A 21,393-nucleotide genomic window follows, 5' to 3' on the forward strand; every position below is an offset into this window, starting at 1 on the left:
CAAGGGCTTTGGGAGACATGCATGAAAGTGGTGTTCAGGCCACAGCCAGATCAGCCATGATCTTATTGAATTGCAGAACCGGCTTGATGAGCTGCAGGGTTTCCTCCTCCATCTTATGGTCTGACTCTCACTTTTCTTCTCCAAGAATTACACACATAGTCTTTCCAATTTATTCACGCAACTGGTTCCTCATCCTTGGAACCATTCTCCGGAATCTTTTGTGCACGCCCTTTCTTGCCTTCATATCTTTACAGAAGTATGGTGTCAAGAACTGGACACAGGGGCAGCATGGTGGCACAGTGGTTAGCATGGCGCCGAGGTCCCAGGTTCGATCCCGGCTCTGGGTCACGGTCCGTGTGGAGTTTGCACATTCTCCCCATGTTTGCGTGGGTTTCGCCTTCACAGCCCAAAGATTTGCAGGGTAGGTGGATTGGCCACACTAAATTGCCCTTTAGTTGGAAAAAATGAATTGGGTACACTAAATTAAAAAAAAAGAGAACTGGACCCACTACTCCATTTGAGGAATTGAAGTTCATTACCTGAATCAAATGATACAGTGATGCTGAAAAGGAATCGGGTATGTGCTGAAAAGAAAAACTTTGAAGGGCCATGTGGGAAAAACCTAGGTAGTGGGACTAAATCAATAGCTTTTTCAAAGGGCCAGCACATGCATGATGGACTGAATGGCCACCTTCCATGCTGTACAATCCTATGAAGTGAAGTGAAATCATAGAATACAATCCTTACAGTGTAGAAGGAGGCCATTTCGCTCATTGAGTCTGTACCGACCCTTCAAATGAGCACTCCACCATGCCCACCCCATAATGCCTGCAACCCCATAATCTAACCTGCATGCCTCTGTACATTAAGGGGCAATTTATCATGGTCAATCCACCTACCCCATACATCTTTGAACTGTGGGGGGGAAGCCGGCGTACCCGGAGGAAACCCACATAAACACGGGGGGGGGAACATACAAACTCCACACAGACAGTGACCCAAGGCCGGAATTGAACCCATGTCCCTGGCACTGTGCCGCCCAATATTGTAATCACATAAATTTGGTGTTTTTATACTTCTGTTAATCTTGAATCTTGTTTAATTGGTAGTTTTCAGTTTGAGACATATGTTTTGTCACCGTGGTTGATTGTGCTGATTTGGAAAGGGCCAGAGGTACATTATGTAGCCTCTTTCGTTGCTGTTACATATCCCAGTGGAGAAAAAAAAGTGTTCATTGTTTATTTTGCCACTTCCAACCCCATAACTTTGTGCATAAGCTCACATTCTAATTCATAAAGGGATCCTGTGCTTTTGCCCATACCTTGACACTTTTAGCATCCAGAAATCTTATCTATTTCCTTTTCAAATACATTCAATGACTTGGCTTCCACAGCCTTCTGTGATAGAAAATTCCACAGAATGTTCGGCACCCTTTGAGTCAAGAATTTTTTTCTTTGATCTCAGTCCTAAATGGCCGGCCCCGTATCCTGAGACTGTGTCTGCTTGCTCTAACCACCCCCCAGCCAGAGCAAACAATATCCCTACATGGGGAGAGAGAGGCAGCGAGAGAAAGATGGATGGCAGGAAAGCTGGGAAGGACTTGGGAAAGGCCAAGACGAAAGCAGTTTCCCGCTCGCAATGAGCAGGGCTACAGTTTTCCTGTAGGTCATATTCATGGGCATTTGAAGACTCGTACCACCTAGCCACTAGGCGGGTGGATGCTACAGTTGCAATGTGTACCGTGCAGCCATCCTCGAGCATCTCACTGCTGAGGTGTTGGAGTTGGCAGGAAATGCATTGAAGGACCTGAAAGTGAAGCGCATCACGCCATGCCACTTGCAGTTGGCTATCCGAGGTTATGGACGAGCTGGATTTGCTGATCAAGGTAACCATTGCTGGTGGTGGTGTGATTCCTCACATCCCATAAGTCTCCGATTGGGAAGAAGGGACAGCAGAAAACTGCATGAAGCCAGTTTTGAGCCCTGCCGTCTTCCTCCCTACTGTCGTACTGTAATTTGGACAGAAGAAACCTGGGATACGTGGCATATTGTTTTTGAAAAGTGTAGTTAAATATAAATGGGAAGAGTTTTAGGAGATGACTTTAGTATTCAATATAATCTGAAAGACCTGCTTATATGTCCTACATCCTAGGGGCTGTTTAGCACAGGGCTAAATCGCTGGCTTTTAAAGCAGACCAGGCAGGCCAGCAGCACGGTTCGATTCCCGTAACAGCCTCCCTGAACAGGCGCCGGAATGTGGTGACTAGGGGCTTGTCACAGTAACTTCAATTGAAGCCTACTCGTGACAATAAGCGATTTTCATTTCATTTTTAATTTTTTCACATTTTGGATTTAAAGCAGTATGAATATATAACTAGAACATACAGCGTTTTGTCAACAATTAGGTTACACAAGTGTGCATGATACAATAAAACAATTCATAAACCCATTTTTAAAAAAAACAATATCCCTGCATCCAGACTGTCTAGCACTGTCGGAATTTTAAATCTTTCAATTAGATTCCCCCTCATTCTTCCAAATTCCAGTGAATACAGGCTCAGTTGACTCAATCGCTCCTCATATGACAATCCTGCCATCGGATATTATGACTTTACGTGAAAACTGAATATACTGCTATTGACGACAGCCAATCATTTTCAGCATTTCACCCTAGTGACAGTGCATTTGCCAAAGCAACATTTGGTCAGAATACAATTTTACTATAAAATTCGCAAGAGAGGATGAAACTGGTCCCTTCAATTTTTGTTCACTGTGTTCTTAAGATGCATTTTTCATTAGAATCAAAGATATCTGTGAACGTGGCACGCCATGCGGCGGTTGAAGGATTTTTCCCCCCAGTAAATTGTGAAATTCCTTCTTCTCCAGGCTTAGTTGAACCCCTTGAATCAAAGTTATCAAAGTGTAGATTAATAGCTGGAATAAAATGTTAAATATAATTGTTACTTAGACACAACTAGTTTTCTAAATTTCTGTAAAGATTGTGTTCAAGTACCATTGCAGAATTAAAGTAACTTCAAACATCCATAATACTTCTGCTGCACAGCTGTTGCTGCAATTCCACACAATGTGTGGATAAATGTAGCTATCTCCCTTCTGGTGGGCCCTCTCACTACATGCTTAAACCGGTATCAAACAAAGCTGCCAAAACCGATATTAAAGTGAAGCTGCCAAGTTGGGCTTAATGAATAGTGAATCCAGTTGGGTTACTGATTGGGACCATTCCAGTATCATTCTAAATTCTGATCTGTTGTGTAACTTGTTGCCAGTTTGGTCTTCTCTATAATTGTGCAGGGAAGAGCTTTTGTATGAATAAATTGTCATTGAAGCTGGTGCAGCAGTAGAGATGATGCACCCAAGGACTAGGAAGTGGGTGATTCAGGTGGAGGATTCGGCGAAAATTCCACCTTACTGGGCTCCAAAAGTTAAACTACGAGGAGAAATTAAATAAACTCCGGTTATATTCCCTAGAATTTATCAGATTAAAGGGTTAGCCGTCTGGTAATACAGAACACGAGCATTGCCCAAAAAAAGAGACAGGCTGCTGAAGCTTTTCACCTTGCACTCATCAGAACAGATGCGCAAGAATACCAATAGTATAAGGGCGCAACAATTTACACTACATGAACTGAGAGTACTGATTGGTTGGCAGGTCGACTCTGGTAGAGGTGCAGGTTCAGTCGGAAGAATGCAACAAGGAGCAGTTAGTTAACTGTCAAGGTTCTGTTTACATTTCAACCAGGTAGGTTGACTCTCGTCAAGGTATTACCTTGGGTAATGAACCAGCAAATGGTTGTCCCCCAAGCTTTTGTTTAGATGGAAAAGACTCAATGCATGGACATGCTCCTTTTGTCTGCAAAGGACAGATATATAGCTTCTGGCATGTGTAAGTGAGCCACACGGTTAGCTCCCTTAAATTGCTTGTCAGAGTAATTCCTCGATGTGCTGGTTGAGAAATCTGCCAGTGAGTTCTCTGCTACTGTCCATCACAACCCTACCTTCTTCACTGGTCAATATATGCTTTAGGATTCCTACAGTTCTACATGCTGTAAGATTGACCTCATTGACAAGCTCGTAAATAGGGCCTGAACCATCTGCCCATTGTACCAGCTTGATGCTAGAGGGACAGGAAGTATTGAGGAAGCAGGGGGCCTCAGAAGGACTTGGACAGGCTAGGACAGTGGGTAAAGAAGTGGCAGGCGGAATACAATGTGGAAACGTGTGAGGTTATGCACTTTGAAAGGAGGAATGGAGGCATAGACTTTTCTAAACGGGTAAATGCTTAGGAAATCAGAAGCACAAAGGGACTTGGGAGTACTTATTCAAGATTCTTTTAAGGTTAAGGTGCAGGTTCAGTCGGCAGTTAGGAAGACAAATGCAATGTTAGCATTCATGTCGAGAGGGCTAGAATACAAGAACTGGGATGTACTTCTGTGGCTGTATACGTCTCTGGTCAGACCCCATTTGGAATATTGTGAGCAGTTTTGGGCCTCGTTTTAAGGAAGGATGTGTTGGCCTTGGAAAGGGTCCAGAGGATGTTCACAAGAATGATCCCTGGGGTGAAGAGCTTGTCATATGAGGAATGGTTGAGGACTCTGGGTCTGTACTCATTGGTGTTTAGAAGGATGAAGGGGGATCTTATTGAAACTTGCAATGGTTAGCGCTGTTGCTTCACAGCGCCAGGGTCCCAGGGTCGATTCCAGGCTTGGGTAACTGTCTGTGCGGAGTCTGCACATTCTCCTCGTGTCTGTGGGTTTCCTCCGTGTGCTCCGGTTTCCTCCCACAAGACCCAAAAGACGTACTGTTAGGTAATTTGTACATTCTGAATTCTCCCTCAGTGTACCCGAACAGGCACTTCATTGCAGTGACAATAAAGATTATTATTATTATACTGCGAGGCCTGGATAGAATGGACGTGGAGAGGATGTTCCCACTAGTAGGGAAAACTAGAACCAGAGGACACCACCTCAGACTAAAGGGATGATCCTTTAAAACAGAGATGAGGAGGAATTTCTTCAGCCAGAGGGTGGTGAATCTGGAACTCTTTGCCGCAGAAAGCTGTGGAGGCCAAATCACTGAGTGTCTTTAAGACAGAGATAGATAGGTTCTTGATTAATAAGCGGATCAGGTGTTATGGGGAGAAGGCAGAAGAATGGGATGAAAAAAATATTAGCCATGATTGAATTGTGGAGCAGACTTGATGGGCTGAGTGGCCTAATTTTGCTCCTATGTCTTATGATGCTGAAATAGACCGCGTTAAAGGCATTCTGCAGGAAAATGGCTACCCTGATCATATCATTGCTCACTGTATGTAGTGTACAGGCCAAGATAAAGCAGAAAAATAAACCTTATGACAGTCATGGAAGATTTAATACTGTGGAAAGCAATGGAAAGTGCAGGGCTGAAGTAAAAATGGAAATTTGGCACGGCATGGTGGCACAGTGGTTAGCACTGCTGCGTACGGCGCTGAGGGCCCGGATTCGATCCCGGCCCCGGGTCACTGCCATGTGGGGTTTGCACATTCTCCCCGTGTCTGTGTGGGTTTCACCCCCACAACCCAAAGATTTGCAGGGTAGGTGGATTGACCACGCTATATTGCCCCTTAACTGGGGGGGGGGGGGGAAATAATGGGTATTCTAAAAAAAATTTTAAATGGAAATTAGGAAAGCAAAGGGTTCACGAAAAAATATTGGCAGGTAAAATCAAAGAAAATCTTGATGTTTTGCAAGTATGTGAAGAGCTAGAGAATAACTAAGGAAAAGGTAGGGCCTATCACAGGTTACATGGTAACTTGTGGGATTATTAAGAAGATGTGGGCAGGGTTGTCAATGAGTACTCTTCCTCTGTCTTCACTAAGGAGAGGGATGATGCAGACATTCTCGTTGGAGTGTGAATTATCAGATACAATAAGCAGAGTGATATGTGAAGTACTGGAGGGCTGGGCATCCTTGCAGTGGATAAATCACCAAGGTGGTCAAAAAGCATATGGAATACTTTCCTTTATTGGACAAGGTGTTAAATACTAAAGCAGGAATGTAATGATGGAACCGTATAAAATGCTGGTTTTGGCCTCAGCTGGGGTTTTGTGTATGGTTCTGGTCACCACATAATTGCTCGGGAGAGTGGGCAGAGGAGATTTACAAGAATGTTGCCAGGGCTTGAAAATTGCATCTGTGAGAACGCTTAGGTAGGATAACTTGCGGCAGCATGGTGGTACAGTGGTTAGCATTGTTGCCTACGGCGCTGAGGAACCGGGTTCGAATCCCGGCCTGGGTCACTGTCCATTTGGAGTTTGCACATTCTCCCCGTGTCTGCGTGGGTTTCGCCCCCACAACCCAAAAAGATGTGCAGGCTTGGTGGATTGGCCATGCTAAATTGCCCCTTAATTGGAAAAAATAATTGGGTACTCTAAAAAATTTTTAAAAGGTAGGATAACTTTTCCTTACACCAGAGGAGGCTAAGGGGTGACCTAATTGAGGTGTACAAAATTGAGAGGCTTGGATAGTGTAGACAGGAAAGATTTGTTTCCTCTAGCTGAGGGATCAGTTACCAGGGGGCATAGATTGAGATAGAGAGCATCCCATCTGGCTGCTCACAGCCTGGTATGGCAACTGCTCAGTTCAAGATCGCAAGAAACTGCAGAGTGTGGTGAACTCAGCCCAACGCATCACACAAACTTGCCACCCCCACATTGATTCTGTATACACCTCCCGCTGCCTCAGGAAGGCAGACATCATTATCAGAGACCCCTCCCACCCAGGCATTGCCTTCCAGACCCTTCCATCAGGCAGAAGGTACAGAAGTCTGAAGACCCGCACATCCAGACATAGGAACAGCTTCTTTCCCACAGCTACAAGACTCCTCAACGACTCCCCGTCGGACTGATCTGTTCCCTGTAAGAACACTGTTCACAACGCCCTATGCTGCTCTTGCTCATGTATTTGCTTTGTTTGGCCCCTTGTTCCGCACTGCAACCAATCATTGTTTGTCGATGTACCATTTGTCAATGTTCTCTGTTGATTATTCTTTTTGTCTACTATGTACGTGCTGTGTACGTTCCCTCGGCCGCAGAAAAATACTTTTCACTGTACTTCAGTACATGTGACAATGAATCAAATCAAATCAAAATTGAAGATGATTGGTAATGGTTAGAGAAGATATGACAAAAGACTTCACCCAGAGGGTGGCAGGCATCTGGAATCCATGACCTAAGTTGGTGGTTGAGGCTGATGTGCTCAATTTGTTTAAAAGACACCAGGACTTGCATTTGAAGTGCTGGAACCTGTAAGGTTCTGGATTCGGTGCTGGAAAGTAGGATTCAAGTGAGCGGCTAGTTTCTTCTTTTCTTTTGGCTGGTGCTCACACATGGGCTGAATTGCCTCTTTCTGCACCCTAACCTTTTTATGGTCCTATGGTATCAAACAGCATGTCCCTTTGGCTATTCACAACAGCCAAAGTAGTCCAAACACCATGTCCAACACTAGTTGCAAATCTGCAATTGGACAGTACTTGCTAAACAGTCCTGATTGTGCTAAGAATTACACTAATCAATTTTGTGCCTCACCATGCTGGAAGCTACTTACATACATGCACAGGGCCCTGTACTTTGTAGGCAGAGGAGCATGTCCATGTCTTATGCCTTTTTCAACATAATTTTGGGGGATAGCCATTCCCTGGTTCTTGCCGAATCAGAGTCGGTGTGCATAGTTTGAATGTAAACAAAGGCTTGGCAGCTAACTGCCCTGTTGCATTCTGCATGGCAGAGCCCACTTGCCAACCATTGAGCACTCTGCTCATATAGTGTACATTGTTGTTCTCTTTACAATTGGCATTCTTGCATATCTGTGCTGATGAGTGTAAGATGAAAAGCTTCAACAGCATGTCCCTTTTTCAGCAATATTAAAGGGTTACTTTAAGTTTTCAACATGTTAAGGGAACAGGGTAGTTTGGGAGAAAGTATTTCCATTAGTTGGGAAGTCTAGGACTCGAGAGCAAAGTTTGTTTGAAAAATTAGAGCTAGCTGTTCAATGAGTGAAGTTCCGAAACACTTCGTAGAAGTTGGAAATTCTTTTCCACAAATGATGTTAGGTCAGTTCATTTTAAATCTAAGATTGATTAGTTTTTGTCAATCAACCACATTAAGGGGTATTGAGTTATGTCTCAGATTAGTCATGATGCCATGGTGGAAGAAGTTAAATGGCCTACTCCTGCTCCAGTGTCCCTGATCACAGTGCACTGAGCTCTGCTGGATAATGAATTTGTGTGAATTTCAGTTAAGGGCAGGTTTGGATCACCTGTGGTGTTTTCTGTGGTCCAATAACTAAGTTTTGAGATGAAGCACTGGGGACTTGGATGAAGTATCAAAAAACTGACAGCACCTGTGGAGCTGTATCCCAGCAGGAATCACTGTCTTTAAATAAGATGGGAAATAATTTACTGTTGATCTTCCAATTTTAATTACCTCCATACTCTCAGCCAATTCTTCAGATACGAAAGGCCTTCTCATCCCATATTCACAATCTGTTTTTAAATTTGTGTTTTATCTGTGATCAGTTACGGCTGATAGACTGGGGCCTGGCGGAGTTCTACCATCCTGGGCAGGAATATAATGTCCGAGTGGCTTCCAGGTACTTTAAGGGACCCGAACTACTTGTAGATTATCAGGTGAGAAAATTACCCTTTTTGGATTGCAAGCTTTTGTGTGTGCTGAATTAATTTCTACTGGCCATTCATGGATTGCAACCATGCTCCTTTCAGTTTAACAAACTTTTCATTTTAGTACAGAAGTTAATTATTTTGGTGTCTACTGTTAAATTTAACTGATCTACTGCAATTTTGGAATACAGTATGATGAATTCCTTGTTACACATTTACGGTTTAACACGAGACATTTTCCTTGGGTTCACTGACATAAGCCACCCAGTACGCAAACTCGTTTGCTTCTTACAACCAATATCTTGGTACGTGTAAAGCACAGGTCAGACTGAGAACTCTTAGTGTTTTCTGTTTGCAGGATTATGCCACATTCTACCACGAGGTTTAACTTGCTGCAGGAAAGTGAAGGTCATGAGAGAATGGCTTAAATAATTAAAATGTTCGGCAGATTTATTGAACGAAACTGATAAGTTAACAGTATTATACTGTCCATTTAAACAATTATAAACTTCATTGTGGTCTTAAAATATTTGTGAAATACTTCTGTTTTGTGATTCTGAAAGCTTAATTTAAAGCACTGAATGCCTAACTTCCATTTTACAGTAAGTGTAGTATATAAGAGCAGCCAGGCAATAGTGACTGGAATGCAGGTTGGAAAACTGTCTTCCATCTCAAAGCTGGGTTCAAATCCAACTCTTCCTCATAGGATCCAAGTCCAACCTGTTTCCAGTTATGAATTCTTGAACAAAATTAGAGTTTATAGAATTTATAGTGCTTAAGGAGGCCATTCGGCCCATCGAGTCTGCACCGGCTCTTGGAAAAAGGCACCCTACCCAAGGCCAACACCTCCACCCTATCCCCATAACCCAGTAATCCCACCCAACACCAATCGCAATTTTGGACACTAAGGGCAATTTAGCATGGCCAATCCACCTAACATGCACATCTTTGGACTGTGGGAGGAAACCGGAGCACCCGGAGGAAACCCACACACACACGGGGATTTTATAGCCAGCTTAACGAGTTCTCACCCCTCGCTCCCTTCCCCCCCAGCTCCCTTCCCCCTCGCTCCCTTCCCCCCTCGCTCCCTTCCGCCCCCTCGCTCCCTTCCGCCCCCTCGCTCCCTTCCGCCCTTCGTTCCCTTCCCCCCAGCTCCCTTCCCCCCCCAGCTCCCTTCCCCCCCCAGCTCCCTTCCCCCCCCAACTCCCTTCCCCCCCTAGCTCCCTTCCCCCCCTAGCTCCCTTCCCCCCCTAGCTCCCTTCCCCCCCTAGCTCCCTTCCCCCCTCGCTCCCTTCCCCCCCCTCGCTCCCTTCCCCCCCTCGCTCCCTTCCCCCCCCGCTCCCTCTCCCCCCCCCCCGCTCCCTTCCCCCCCCTCGCTCCCTTCCCCCCCCCTCGCTCCCTTCCCCCCCTCGTTCCCTTCCCCACCACCCTCGCTACCTCCCCCCCCCCCCCCCCCCCCCCCCCCTGCTCTCTTCCCCCCTCCCACCTGCTCGGGCTCCCCTGAGCAACGCTTAATTTTCTTGCTAAATTTTCTGGAATGAAAAATTTGCAACAGTGGATGCCCTCTGCTGACAGTTTGCTTCATGGTTGATGGTTTGATTTGTTTCTTTCTGCATCTTTTCAGTTATGGAGGATGTGAGTTAAGTGTTTTTGAGTTGAAAGTGTTTTGGTGTAGACTGCTCCTCAGGCTGACAGGATATCCCTTCAAATTATTCTGTTCTTTCCCTCCGATATCCAGACACTGTGTTCTTAGCAATGGGAAATTTAGTTCTAAGATGTTGGTAATGGAAACCTTTTTTTAAAATCATACAGCACATTGGGAAGATGTTCAGCCCTTCTTTGAAAGGGCTAATTAATCTTGCGCTTTTTCATTCTTTTCCCTTTCAAGCGTGCTTCCAGTTTATTTGACATTTACTATTGTATCTGTTTCCAGCACCCTTTCACAGAATACATTTCAGATCAACGTTTTCTCCTTAACTGCCCTATCGTTGTTTTGGCAATTATCTTGCATCTGTCTCACTATTTATGATTATCTAATTTTGAAGACTATCGTGAAATTTCCTCTTGGCCTTCCCTGCTCCAAGAAAACAATTCTAACTTCTCCAGTCTCAGCACATAAGTAAACTCCCCTTGTATCATTCTCGTATACTTTTCTACATCCTCTCCAAAGCCTTGACATCCTTTCTAAAGTGTGGTACCCAGAATTGGGCACAATACTACAGCTGAGGCCAAACCAATTAGAAGGGTTTAGCATAAATTCCTGTACACTCAATGCTCCGGCTTATAAAACCAAAAGCTCCGATATATTTTTCCCACAGCCTTACAAACAAAAAGATTTTGTCACAGCTTCATTAAGGGGAAAAGGTTTAACAGGCATTAAAATGCTTTCTCCTACCCTGTTCTGCCCAGCTACCCTCCTCCACTCCTTGAGGTGCAGATTCTGTTTCTAGGCAGCCTTCTGAAAACTCATTATTGTGAATGTGAGTGAAATCCTTTCAGAGGATCTTTCCCTTCCTAAAGAGAAAACGTATTCACCTTTTAGCTTCCAGAAGACCGTTAAACCAAATTATATTCTGTCCACTATTATGATGGATATAGGAAATCTAATCCAAAGACTTAATTTCCTGAGATGTTGCCAACAACAGCTCCTGCGTCACTGAGCACCTTGGTAACCATACTGCAGCATGAAGTGCTGGGCAAAGTAAAAGCAAAAATTAATAACTTGGCTTTCCTGAATATGATTTTTCTGTAATCCGAATGTGGAAAGAGCGAGATGTGTTGTTTTAATTGTAAAACGCCTCCCCATGTCCTGTGTGGATTTACTGCTTTGTGAATTCCTTGTTGCCGGAAGCAAAGTGCCCTGCAACGCTGAGGCTGTGGCTCGTGTGGAGAGATGGGAAACAGCAGGTAACTCACAGCGAGGTGCTTCCACACTGCTGGAAGATTCTGGTTCAAACGATTGGGAAGCTGGTTGGCACGGGAAATAAATACCACGGGGCTGTGGGGCAGAATGAGCTTCAGTACTTTGCGGGTGTGGGGCGAATACCTTATAAGCTGTGGATTTTCCTAGAAGCTGTTCTAATGCAAATATTGAGCCACTTTTGAGAGAATGTATTCTTTTAAGGTGATTGTGCCAGTTACCCGATTGAAGCTGGATATTTGTGGACAGTATTTAAAATGTGCAAGGAGGTTAATGGACAAATCTGACCTCCAGCGATTGCAGTTTGGACTCTGTGCTTTAGGTATGAGATAGTGGAGAAAAAGTTGCTTTATATTATTTCAATAAATCCTACTTGTTTTGCCTCTGATTGTTACGATCCAATTAGGGGCTAGTAACTTTTTGTTAAAGTAGACAAAGTTTGAAATCCCAGACACTTAAATACAATCACAACATTCTATAGTTTTAAACAAGATAAACTTTACTATACAAAGTCATAAAAGTAAAACTATTTGCAGTATCTGTCTTGGTCATTCAGATTTAACAGGAGATAACTATAAATCAGCTGACAAACTTCGGTCAGACACACCACACTGTCCGTTAAGTGGCAGATGTGTCCGAGGTGGATCCCATGTATTTCTCAACAAATCACGGACACATCAATGGCCACTCTGATTCACAAATTCTTAGTAAAACTCCGTCTCCCTCGGGGGAAAATTCAACTCTTCACTTCCAATGCTCTCACCGATGAATCCCCCTCAAAGCTGCATCAACTCGGACTGCCTCAACAACTGCTCAGCCTCTTCTCCCGAGACTGTGTTCCGCAAGATTCAGAAAATTGCACTCCTGCCTGTAATTATCATCACAACTCGAGCTTTTTCACACCCTGCTAGCTTCGCTAAACCCAGACAGTACCTCTCTGAACTATGGCAAGCTACAAATGGCTCCCAGAACTTCTCTTGAACGCGAACTGCCTCCAGCACGGAACCAGTAACCTTCTGCTACTGCCTCTGCTCTGAGCTTGAACTACCTGGATCACCCCTTCACCTGTTGCAGAACACTCGTTCTCCTAACAAACAGAGATAAATTCAACTCCCCCCATCTCCATGATGACGTCTTTCGGGGTTCGCTCAATGTTTTATTAACTAATTTAGCTAACTAACTAATTAACTAATTTAGAACTCTGAAAACAAAACCTCTCTCTGGACTGCACTTCTTTGCAAGCAGTGTAGACGTCACATCTTCAGCTGCGTAAGCCCACCTGCTGTTTTCGGACCTTGCCTTTCTAACTGGTTGACCCTTAAGTCAACATGGCCTCGACCTTTTAAGTTTAATTGTCTTTAAACTGCTTTAGTTGCATTAACCCTACTTCCTGCAGTTAAACTTTAATCTTCCCAGATTAAAAAATTACCTCTTAAATATTAACATGAGCTAGATATTTGTTACAGATCTGATGACTATTGTGTAGAGAGATGGCATTGAATTACTGCTCAAAACTGCACTCTCCATTTGTAATGCTTCAGAAGAATATGAAGCGCATCAGATCTCAGGCTAAATGTTCTACATACGAAGCACAAACAAACCACAAATGAGCACAAAACGAGGTTTTGGTTATTGAGTTCAAAGCACTCTTCATTTGGTAAAGGTGTCCCATGGTTAGGATTCCTGCTCAAAATTTGTTGGCACAAGAATCCATCTGAAAACAAACTGTTAAAAGAAAATGAATGTTGCCTTTTGCTCAGTGGTACCACTCTTACCTGAGTCAGAAGGTTTGTGGGATATTTTGAGCTCTGTGATTGAGTACCTAATCCCCACTGGCATTCTAGAACCAATACTTCACTCTCAAACACTATTTGAGGGAATGCAGCATGGTTGAACATAGAACATAGAACGATCCAGCGCAGTACAGGCCCTTCGGCCCTCAATGTTGCACCGACATGGAAAAAAACTAAAGGCCATCTAACCTACACTATGCCCTTATCATCCATCTGCTTATCCAATAAACTTTTAAATGCCCTCAATGTTGGCGAGTTCACTACTGTTGCAGGTAGGGCATTCCACGGCCTCACCACTCTTTGCGTAAAAAACCCACCTCTGACCTCTGTCCTATATCTATTACCCCTCAATTTAAGGCTATGTCCCCTCATGCTAGCCACCTCCATCCGTGGGAGAAGGCTCTCGCTGTCCACCCTATCTAACCCTCTGATCATTTTGTATGCCTCTATTAGGTCACCTCTTAACCACCTTCTCTCTAACGAAAACAACCTCAAGTCCATCAGCCTTTCCTCATAAGATTTTCCCTCCATACCAGGCAACATCCTGGTAAATCTCCTCTGCACCCATTCCAAAGCTTCCACGTCCTCCCTATAATGAGGCGACCAGAACTGTACGCAATACTCCAAATGCAGCCGTACTAGAGTTTTGTACAACTGCAACATGACCTCATGGCTCCGGAACTCAATCCCTCTACCAATAAAGGCCATCACACCATAGGCCTTCTTCACAACCCTATCAACCTGGGTGGCAACTTTCAGGGATCTATGTACATGGACACCGAGATCCCTCTGCTCATCCACACTACCAAGAATTTTACCATTAGCCAAATATTCCTTATTCCTGTTATTCTTTCCAAAGTGAATCACCTCACACTTCTCCACATTAAACTCCATTTGCCACCTCTCAGCCCAGCTCTGCAGCTTACCTATGTCCCTCTGTAACCTGCAACATCCTTCCGCACTGTCTACAACTCCACCGACTTTAGTGTCGTCTGCAAATTTACTTACCCATCCTTCTGCGCCCTCCTCTAGGTCATTTATAAAAATGACAAACAGCAACGGCCCCAGAACAGATCCTTGTGGTACGCCACTCGTAACTGATCTCCATTCTGAACATTTCCCATCAACCACCACTCTCTGTCTTCTTTCAACTAGCCAATTTCTGATCCACATCTCTAAATCACCCTCAATCCCCAGCCTCCGTATTTTCTGCAATAGCCGACCGTGGGGAACCTTATCAAACGCTTTACTGAAATCCATATACACCACATCAACTGCTTTACCCTCGTCCACCTGTTCAGTCACCTTCTCAAAGAACTCGATAAGGTTTGTGAGGCATGACCTACCCTTCACAAAACCATGCTGACTATCCCTAATCATATTATTCCTATCTAGATGATTATAAATCGTATCTTTTATAATCCTCTCCAAGACTTTACCCACCACAGATGTTAGGCTCACCGGCCTATAGTTACCGGGGTTATCTCTACTCCCCTTCTTGAACAAAGGGACCACATTTGCTATCCTCCAGTCCTCTGGCACTATTCCTGTAGCCAATGATGACCTAAAAATCAAAGCCAACGGGTCAGCAATCTCTTCACTGGCTTCCCAGAGAATCCTAGGATAAATCCCATCAGGCCCCGGGGACTTATCTATTTTCACCTTGTCCAGAATTGCCAACACTTCTTCCCTACGCACCTCAATGCCATCTATTCTAATGTCCCTCTGTAACCTGCAACATCCTTCCGCACTGTCTACAACTCCACCGACTTTAGTGTCGTCTGCAAATTTACTTACCCATCCTTCTGCGCCCTCCTCTAGGTCATTTATAAAAATGACAAACAGCAACGGCCCCAGAACAGATCCTTGTGGAACAGATCCACATCATCTATTCTAATAGCCTGGGTCTCAGCATTCTCCTCCACAATATTATCTTTTTCCTGAGTGAATACTGACAAAAAGTATTCATTTAGTATCTCGCTTATCTCCTCAGCCTCCACACACAACTTCCCACCACTGTCCTTGACTGGCCCTACTCTTACCCTAGTCATTCTTTTATTCCTGACATACCTATAGAAAGCTTTTGGGTTTTCCTTGATCCTACCTGCCAAAGACTTCTCATGTCCCCTCCTTGCTCGTCTTAGCTCTCTCTTTAGATCCTTCCTCGCTTCCCTGTAACTATCAAGCGCCCCAACTGAGACTTCACGCCTCATCTTCACATAGGCCTCCTTTTTCCTCTTAACAAGAGGAAAGAGGGTTAAGAGGAGCTGCCGTTTTTCAGATGAGGCATTAAACTAAGGTTCCATTTCACATCTCGGGTGCACATAAATGTGCAGGGTTATTCTTGTGGTACCCTGGTCAATAATTATATGGGCTACCTTAGCATCCTACCGTCATGAACAATGCTATATAAATACAGGTTGTTCTTTCTTTATCACCCATTTCCCAGTAAGTTTATTGGATAGCTAGCTGAGCCATAAAGACAAACGTGGTTCCAGGTTCATTCACTGGTCAGTGCTGGCTTTAAAGTGGTGCATTTCAATTGGCTTAATTGAAGATATGGAATGAAATGAAATGAAAATCGTTTATTGTCACGAGTAGGCTTCAATGAAGTTACTGTGAAAAGCCCCTAGTCGCCACATTCCGGCGCCTGTTCGGGGAGGCTGGTACGGGAATCGAACCGTGCTGCTGGCCTGCCATTCAGAATTGCTGCTCAGACCACTACAGTGCCCCTGTTGGAAAGTTCTGCTGAGATACCCTACATAGTACATCAGTCTGCTTGCACTTGGTGCATCAGAAGTGTAAATAGCCACTGTTGAAAGGGGAGGAGTTTGAGAAGCAAATACAGCAGTAGAATTGTACAGATTGGATATGTGTTAGTGATTTGAGTGGAAAAAATCTGCAATTGGTGCTATAGGAGTGGCTTCAGCATCTGAACTTTGATTCGAGCATTGCAGTGATTAACCAATAACGAACAAGCATTCAGAAAATGGGCAGGTATCAGAGTCCCTCAAATACATAAAGTATTTTACATTTGTGCCTTCAGTGTTTTGAAAAGAATCTCGTGACTGAGTTAAAGTGTTTTTTTAATGTTCTCCTTTATAAGTTTCAATTCCAATTACTGAAAATATTTTTTTGCTTCATTGCAGATGTACGATTATAGTCTAGACATGTGGAGTTTAGGATGCATGCTGGCCAGCATGATCTTCCGAAAAGAGCCTTTCTTCCACGGTCATGACAATTATGATCAGGTAAGAGTGCTCAGCTTGGCTCTATTCAGAGGCAAGTTCACTGCCACAGTGGCAGATACTTCGACTGATGACTATCACCAGACCACCTGCACTGTACCTTGCACATTGACCGTCATGTCTTCCTTCCTTCCTGCCCAATCAAGAATGCCAAACTTGCATTGGTAGAGTTGACGAGTGCAAATCCCCCTCATGTCCATCGTGCAAACTCCAGGTTCCTCGTTTTATAGTCACGATATTCCGCTTTAAAATGTTTTCACTGGGCTTTTTTCCAGATGTTGTTTATCTTTTCTCACAGTAAGCCTAACCAGACAACACGAGATTTGTATCTCTGTGCAGAAGGTTCCTACAAATCCCGAGACTCTTCATTGCTGTAAACAGAAACTAGGGAGTTGGCCATTCAACCCTTCAGATTTCTTCCTCCATTAAATTAGATCGTGCCTGATCTGTATCTCCACCCCATCTTCCTGCCTCAGTTCAGAAACCCCGATACCCTTTAATTCTCCTTTCCCTTTTTGGGATTGTTCTGTTTCTGTGCTAAGGCACAGCAAAGATCTGGGTTGCAGTTTGGGAATAGCAGCTTAGTGACCCACATCCCACTGTTTGGTCATTATACATGTTCAAATCTGCACTGTGTTGGTCAGGGTATCCAGGATTCAGTGTATCCAGTGTATTCAGCCCTGTTGAAGAGCAATATCTGCTTTGGCAGGACTGTCAACCTGAGGTCTCGCATCTGGCAATTGACATAATTTTGCCTTGTTTTATATTTTGAACAAAACTTTTGGAGCATTTTATTACTGTAGGAGCATTACAGGGGAGGTGGTGGCAGACTAGAATTGTTACTGAACCAGTAATCCAGCGACCTTGGGTCATGCTCTGGGCACCTGGATTTGAATTCCATCAGGTTGTCAAATTTGAATTCAGTAAAAATATGGAATTAAAAGTCTAATGATGACCATTAAAACATTGTCGATTGTTGTAGAAACCCATCTGGTTCACTAGAGTCCTTTAGGGAAGGAAATCTACTTTACTTGGTCTGGCCTACATGTGACTCCAGACCCACAGCAATGTGGTTGACTCTCAAAAGCCCCCTGAAAATAGCCACTTAGTTCAAGGGCAATTGGCCCAGCAAAGCCCACATCCCCCGAATGAATTTTTAAAAAAAATTGAATAAATTATCATAGAAAAGAAATAATATATAGGAAATGGTTCTATTTGAAATGTGTAACCAGTACAATACCATTCCAGGATAGGGACTGCTCTACTATTGTTGAGTTTACAAAGACAGGGCACCCTCTTCTATACCTCCCTTCAGTTTTTTTTTTTATAAATGTTTTTTATTCAGTTTTCATGTTTTATATTGAACAAATTACAAATTGTTAGAGAGAGAAAAAAAAACACGCAAAAATTAACATATATATTTACAGGTGAGCATCTTCGTAGTAATAACTGTGGCCTCCCCCTCTTTGCCGGCATACATATTTTACATTCCCCAACATGTTTATTGGCATTTATTTAGTTTGGTTTTGGGCCTTAGCTAGCCATCAAATCCCCGTAACGAGCCCGTAGCCCCCCCCCTCCCCGCCGGCTACCTTCCCCCGACTATTCTTCCTCTTGTACGTTGGCCACAAACAGGTCCCGGAACAATTGCATGAATGGCTCCCACGTTCTGTGGAAGCCGTCGTCCGACCCTCGGATGGCGAATTTGATTTTCTCCATTTGGAGAGAATCCGAGAGGTCGGACAGCCAGTCTGCAGCTCTGGGCGGTGCTGCTGACCGCCAGCCAAACAGGATTCTACGGCGGGCGATCAGGGAGGCAAAGGCAAGGGCGTCCGCCCTCCTCCCCAGGAATAGATCTGGCTGGTCTGAAACCCCGAAGACCGCCACTATCGGGCATGGCTCCACCCTCACCCCCACCACTTTGGACATAGCCTCGAAGAAGGTTGTCCAGTACTCCACAAGTCTGGGGCAAGACCAGAACATGTGGGCGTGGTTGGCCGGGCCTCTTTGGCACCGCTCACATCTGTCCTCCACCTCCGGGAAGAACCTACTCATACGGTTTCTCGTTAAGTGGGCTCTATGTACCACTTTTAGTTGCGTCAGGCTGAGCCTTGCGCACGTGGAGGTGGAGTTGACCCTATGCAGTGCTTCGCTCCAGAGTCCCCACCCTATCTCCATCCCCAGGTCGTCCTCCCATTTCCTTCTTGTTGCGTCCAGTACGGTGTCGTCCCTATCTACCAGTCGGCCATACATGTCACTACAGTTCCCTTTCTCTAGGATACTTGCGTCCAGTAGGTCTTCCAGTAGTGGCAGTTGTGGGTACGTCCTTGTCTCCTTTCGTAGGAAGTTTTTGAGCTGCAGGTACCGTAGCTCGTTCCCCCCAGCTAGCTGAAATTTCTCTGTCAGTTCGTCCAGTGTTGCGATCCTGTCGTCCGTGTATAGGTCCCCGACTGTCAGTGTCCCCCCGTCCTGTCTCCACCTTTTGAAGGTGGCGTCAGTCAGTGCTGGTTTGAACCTATGGTTGTTGCAGATGGGAGCCTTGTCCGACATTTTGTTCAGGCCAAATTGCTGCCGCAGTTGGTTCCAGGATTGGAGGGTGGCTGTCACCACTGGGCTGCTGGAGTGTTTTTTGGGTGGGGATGGGAGTGCTGCCGTGGCGAGGGCCCGGAGGGAGGTCCCCATGCAGGAGGCCTCCTCCGCACGCACCCACTCGGCTTCTGGCTCCTGGATCCATCCCCTTACTCGCTCGGCTGTTGCCGCCCAGTGGTAGAATTGTAGATTCGGGAGGGCTAGCCCCCCCCTGGATTTTGTTTTCTGTAGGACCTTCTTTGGGATCCTAGCATTTTTACCCCCCCATACGAACGCCATGATAAGTTTGTCCAGCGCTATGAAGACGGCCGTGGGGATGTAGATCGGAATGGATCTAAACAGGAAGAGGAATCTGGGCAATACGTTCATTTTGATCGTCTGGACTCTTCCTGCGAGGGAGAGTGGGAGTGTGTTCCATCTTTGCAGGTCCTTTTTTACTTCCTCCGCCAGGCTGGTGAGGTTCCATTTGTGGATCCCTTTCCAGTCATGGGCTATTTGGATCCCCAGGTAGCGGAATTTATGTCGGGCTTGTTTGAACGGCAGCCCCTTTAGTGCTTCCCCCCCCCCCTTGCTGGTGTACTGGGAAGATCTCGCTTTTGCTCATGTTGAGTTTGTAGCCCGAGAAGGCTCCAAACTCTTTCAGGAGCGCGATGATTCCGTCCATGCTGCTTTGTGGGTCCGAGATGTAGAGGAGCAGATCGTCTGCATAGAGTGAGACTCTGTGCTCTCTGCCTCCCCTTCGGATCCCCCTCCAATTTTTTGCTGCCCTGAGCGCAATTGCTAGCGGTTCGATTGCTAGTGCGAACAGCAGTGGGGACAGTGGGCATCCTTGTCTGGTGCCCCTGTGCAGCTGGAAGTATTGGGAGTTGGTATTGTTGGTCCGTACACTCGCCATGGGGGCGTTGTATAGGAGTTTTACCCACGCGGTGAACCCTGTTCCAAGCCCGAACAGCTCCAGTACCTCTATGAGGTATTTCCATTCGACTCTGTCGAAGGCCTTTTCTGCGTCCAGGGAGACGATCACCTCTTGTGTTCTCTCCCCGGAGGGGGTCATTATCACGTTCAGCAGGCGCCTGATGTTCGAGGTGAGCTGTCTACCTTTGACGAAGCCCGTCTGGTCCTCTGTGACCACCTCAGGTACACAGTCTTCTAGGATTTTGGCCAGTATTTTGGCGTCTGCGTTCAGCAGAGATATGGGTCTGTATGACCCACATTCCGTTGGGTCTTTGTCTTTCTTAGGTATCAGCGAGATTGAGGCCTGTGCTAACGTGGGTGGCAGTGTGCCCCTAGCTAGCGAGTCTGTGAACATCTCCCGCAGGTGCGGGGCCAGCGCTGTCGCAAATTTTTTGTAGAAGTCCGCCGGGAATCCGTCCGGTCCCGGCGCCTTCCCCGTCTGCATGGAGCTGATACTGTCCATGATCTCTCCCAGTGCTAGTGGTGCTTCCAGGTCCCGTTTCCTTCCCTCTCCCACGACTGGTATGACCAGTCCATCAAGGAACCGGTTCATCCCAGCCTTCCTCGTTGGGGGCTCTGAGGTGTACAGCTCTTGGTAGAAGGCCTTGAAGGTTTTGTTAATCCTCTCTGGTTCTGTTTCCCCCTTCAGTTTTTACACCTCACTGTTCTTCCATTGACACAAATCCTGTCTGCTCCTCTGAATGGGAGTGCAGCTGTTGAATGAGCCTGCACAGAGCTGTCTTTTCTCCAGCACAGTGCTGATGCAAGTGGGTGGTACAACCCACTCAACGCTGCTAAAATTATGTGCTTGTGTTGGATGTTTCAAGAATCCTGTCAGGTGTAGAAAAACACCCCCATCTGCTGGTGGAAAAAGTATACTACATTTGTGCTTTTTCACAGCATCACTCCTGTAAAATGGGGAAAGCTCTGAATGAGTAAGAAGTTTTACCATCCTAGCTTAAGTACCTGCCCATTTCACACTCTCAGAATCTGATAAATTATTCTACGGTTTTTGTCTTGAGCTGTGGTCACCCGGATTGAACTGCTCACCACACTGAATGAATCCGACCTATGGAAATCAGCTGCAGAATTGCACTCAATCCCCTTAACATTGCACAGTGCTGTGACTTCAGAGTCCGACTTGGACTTGTAAAGCTGTAAGATGTCATATTCAAGAAATCTGAGCTGTCATTCCTTGAAGTCCATTCCAAATGCTT

The 21,393-nt window shown here is 45.3% G+C and overlaps 1 protein-coding gene and 1 pseudogene across 4 annotated transcripts in view; both read left to right on the forward strand.

The window, feature by feature from the left end:
- LOC119969700 (casein kinase II subunit alpha) overlaps positions 1–21,393 on the forward strand; it is a 99,070-nt gene that overhangs the window by 68,440 nt on the left and 9,237 nt on the right. For 3 of the 4 annotated variants that reach the window (XM_038803692.1, XM_038803691.1, XM_038803695.1), the window contains 2 exons: positions 8,571–8,681; positions 16,535–16,636. In XM_038803692.1, the coding sequence (XP_038659620.1) occupies positions 8,571–8,681; positions 16,535–16,636 (213 nt within the window). The remainder of the gene's footprint in view (positions 1–8,570; positions 8,682–16,534; positions 16,637–21,393) is intronic. The other variant, XM_038803694.1, reaches the window with a different exon arrangement.
- LOC119969701 lies at positions 947–2,146 on the forward strand (annotated as a pseudogene).

The sequence above is a fragment of the Scyliorhinus canicula genome, chromosome 7, assembly GCF_902713615.1.
Source record: "Scyliorhinus canicula chromosome 7, sScyCan1.1, whole genome shotgun sequence".
In the NCBI taxonomy this organism is placed as follows: domain Eukaryota; kingdom Metazoa; phylum Chordata; class Chondrichthyes; order Carcharhiniformes; family Scyliorhinidae; genus Scyliorhinus; species Scyliorhinus canicula.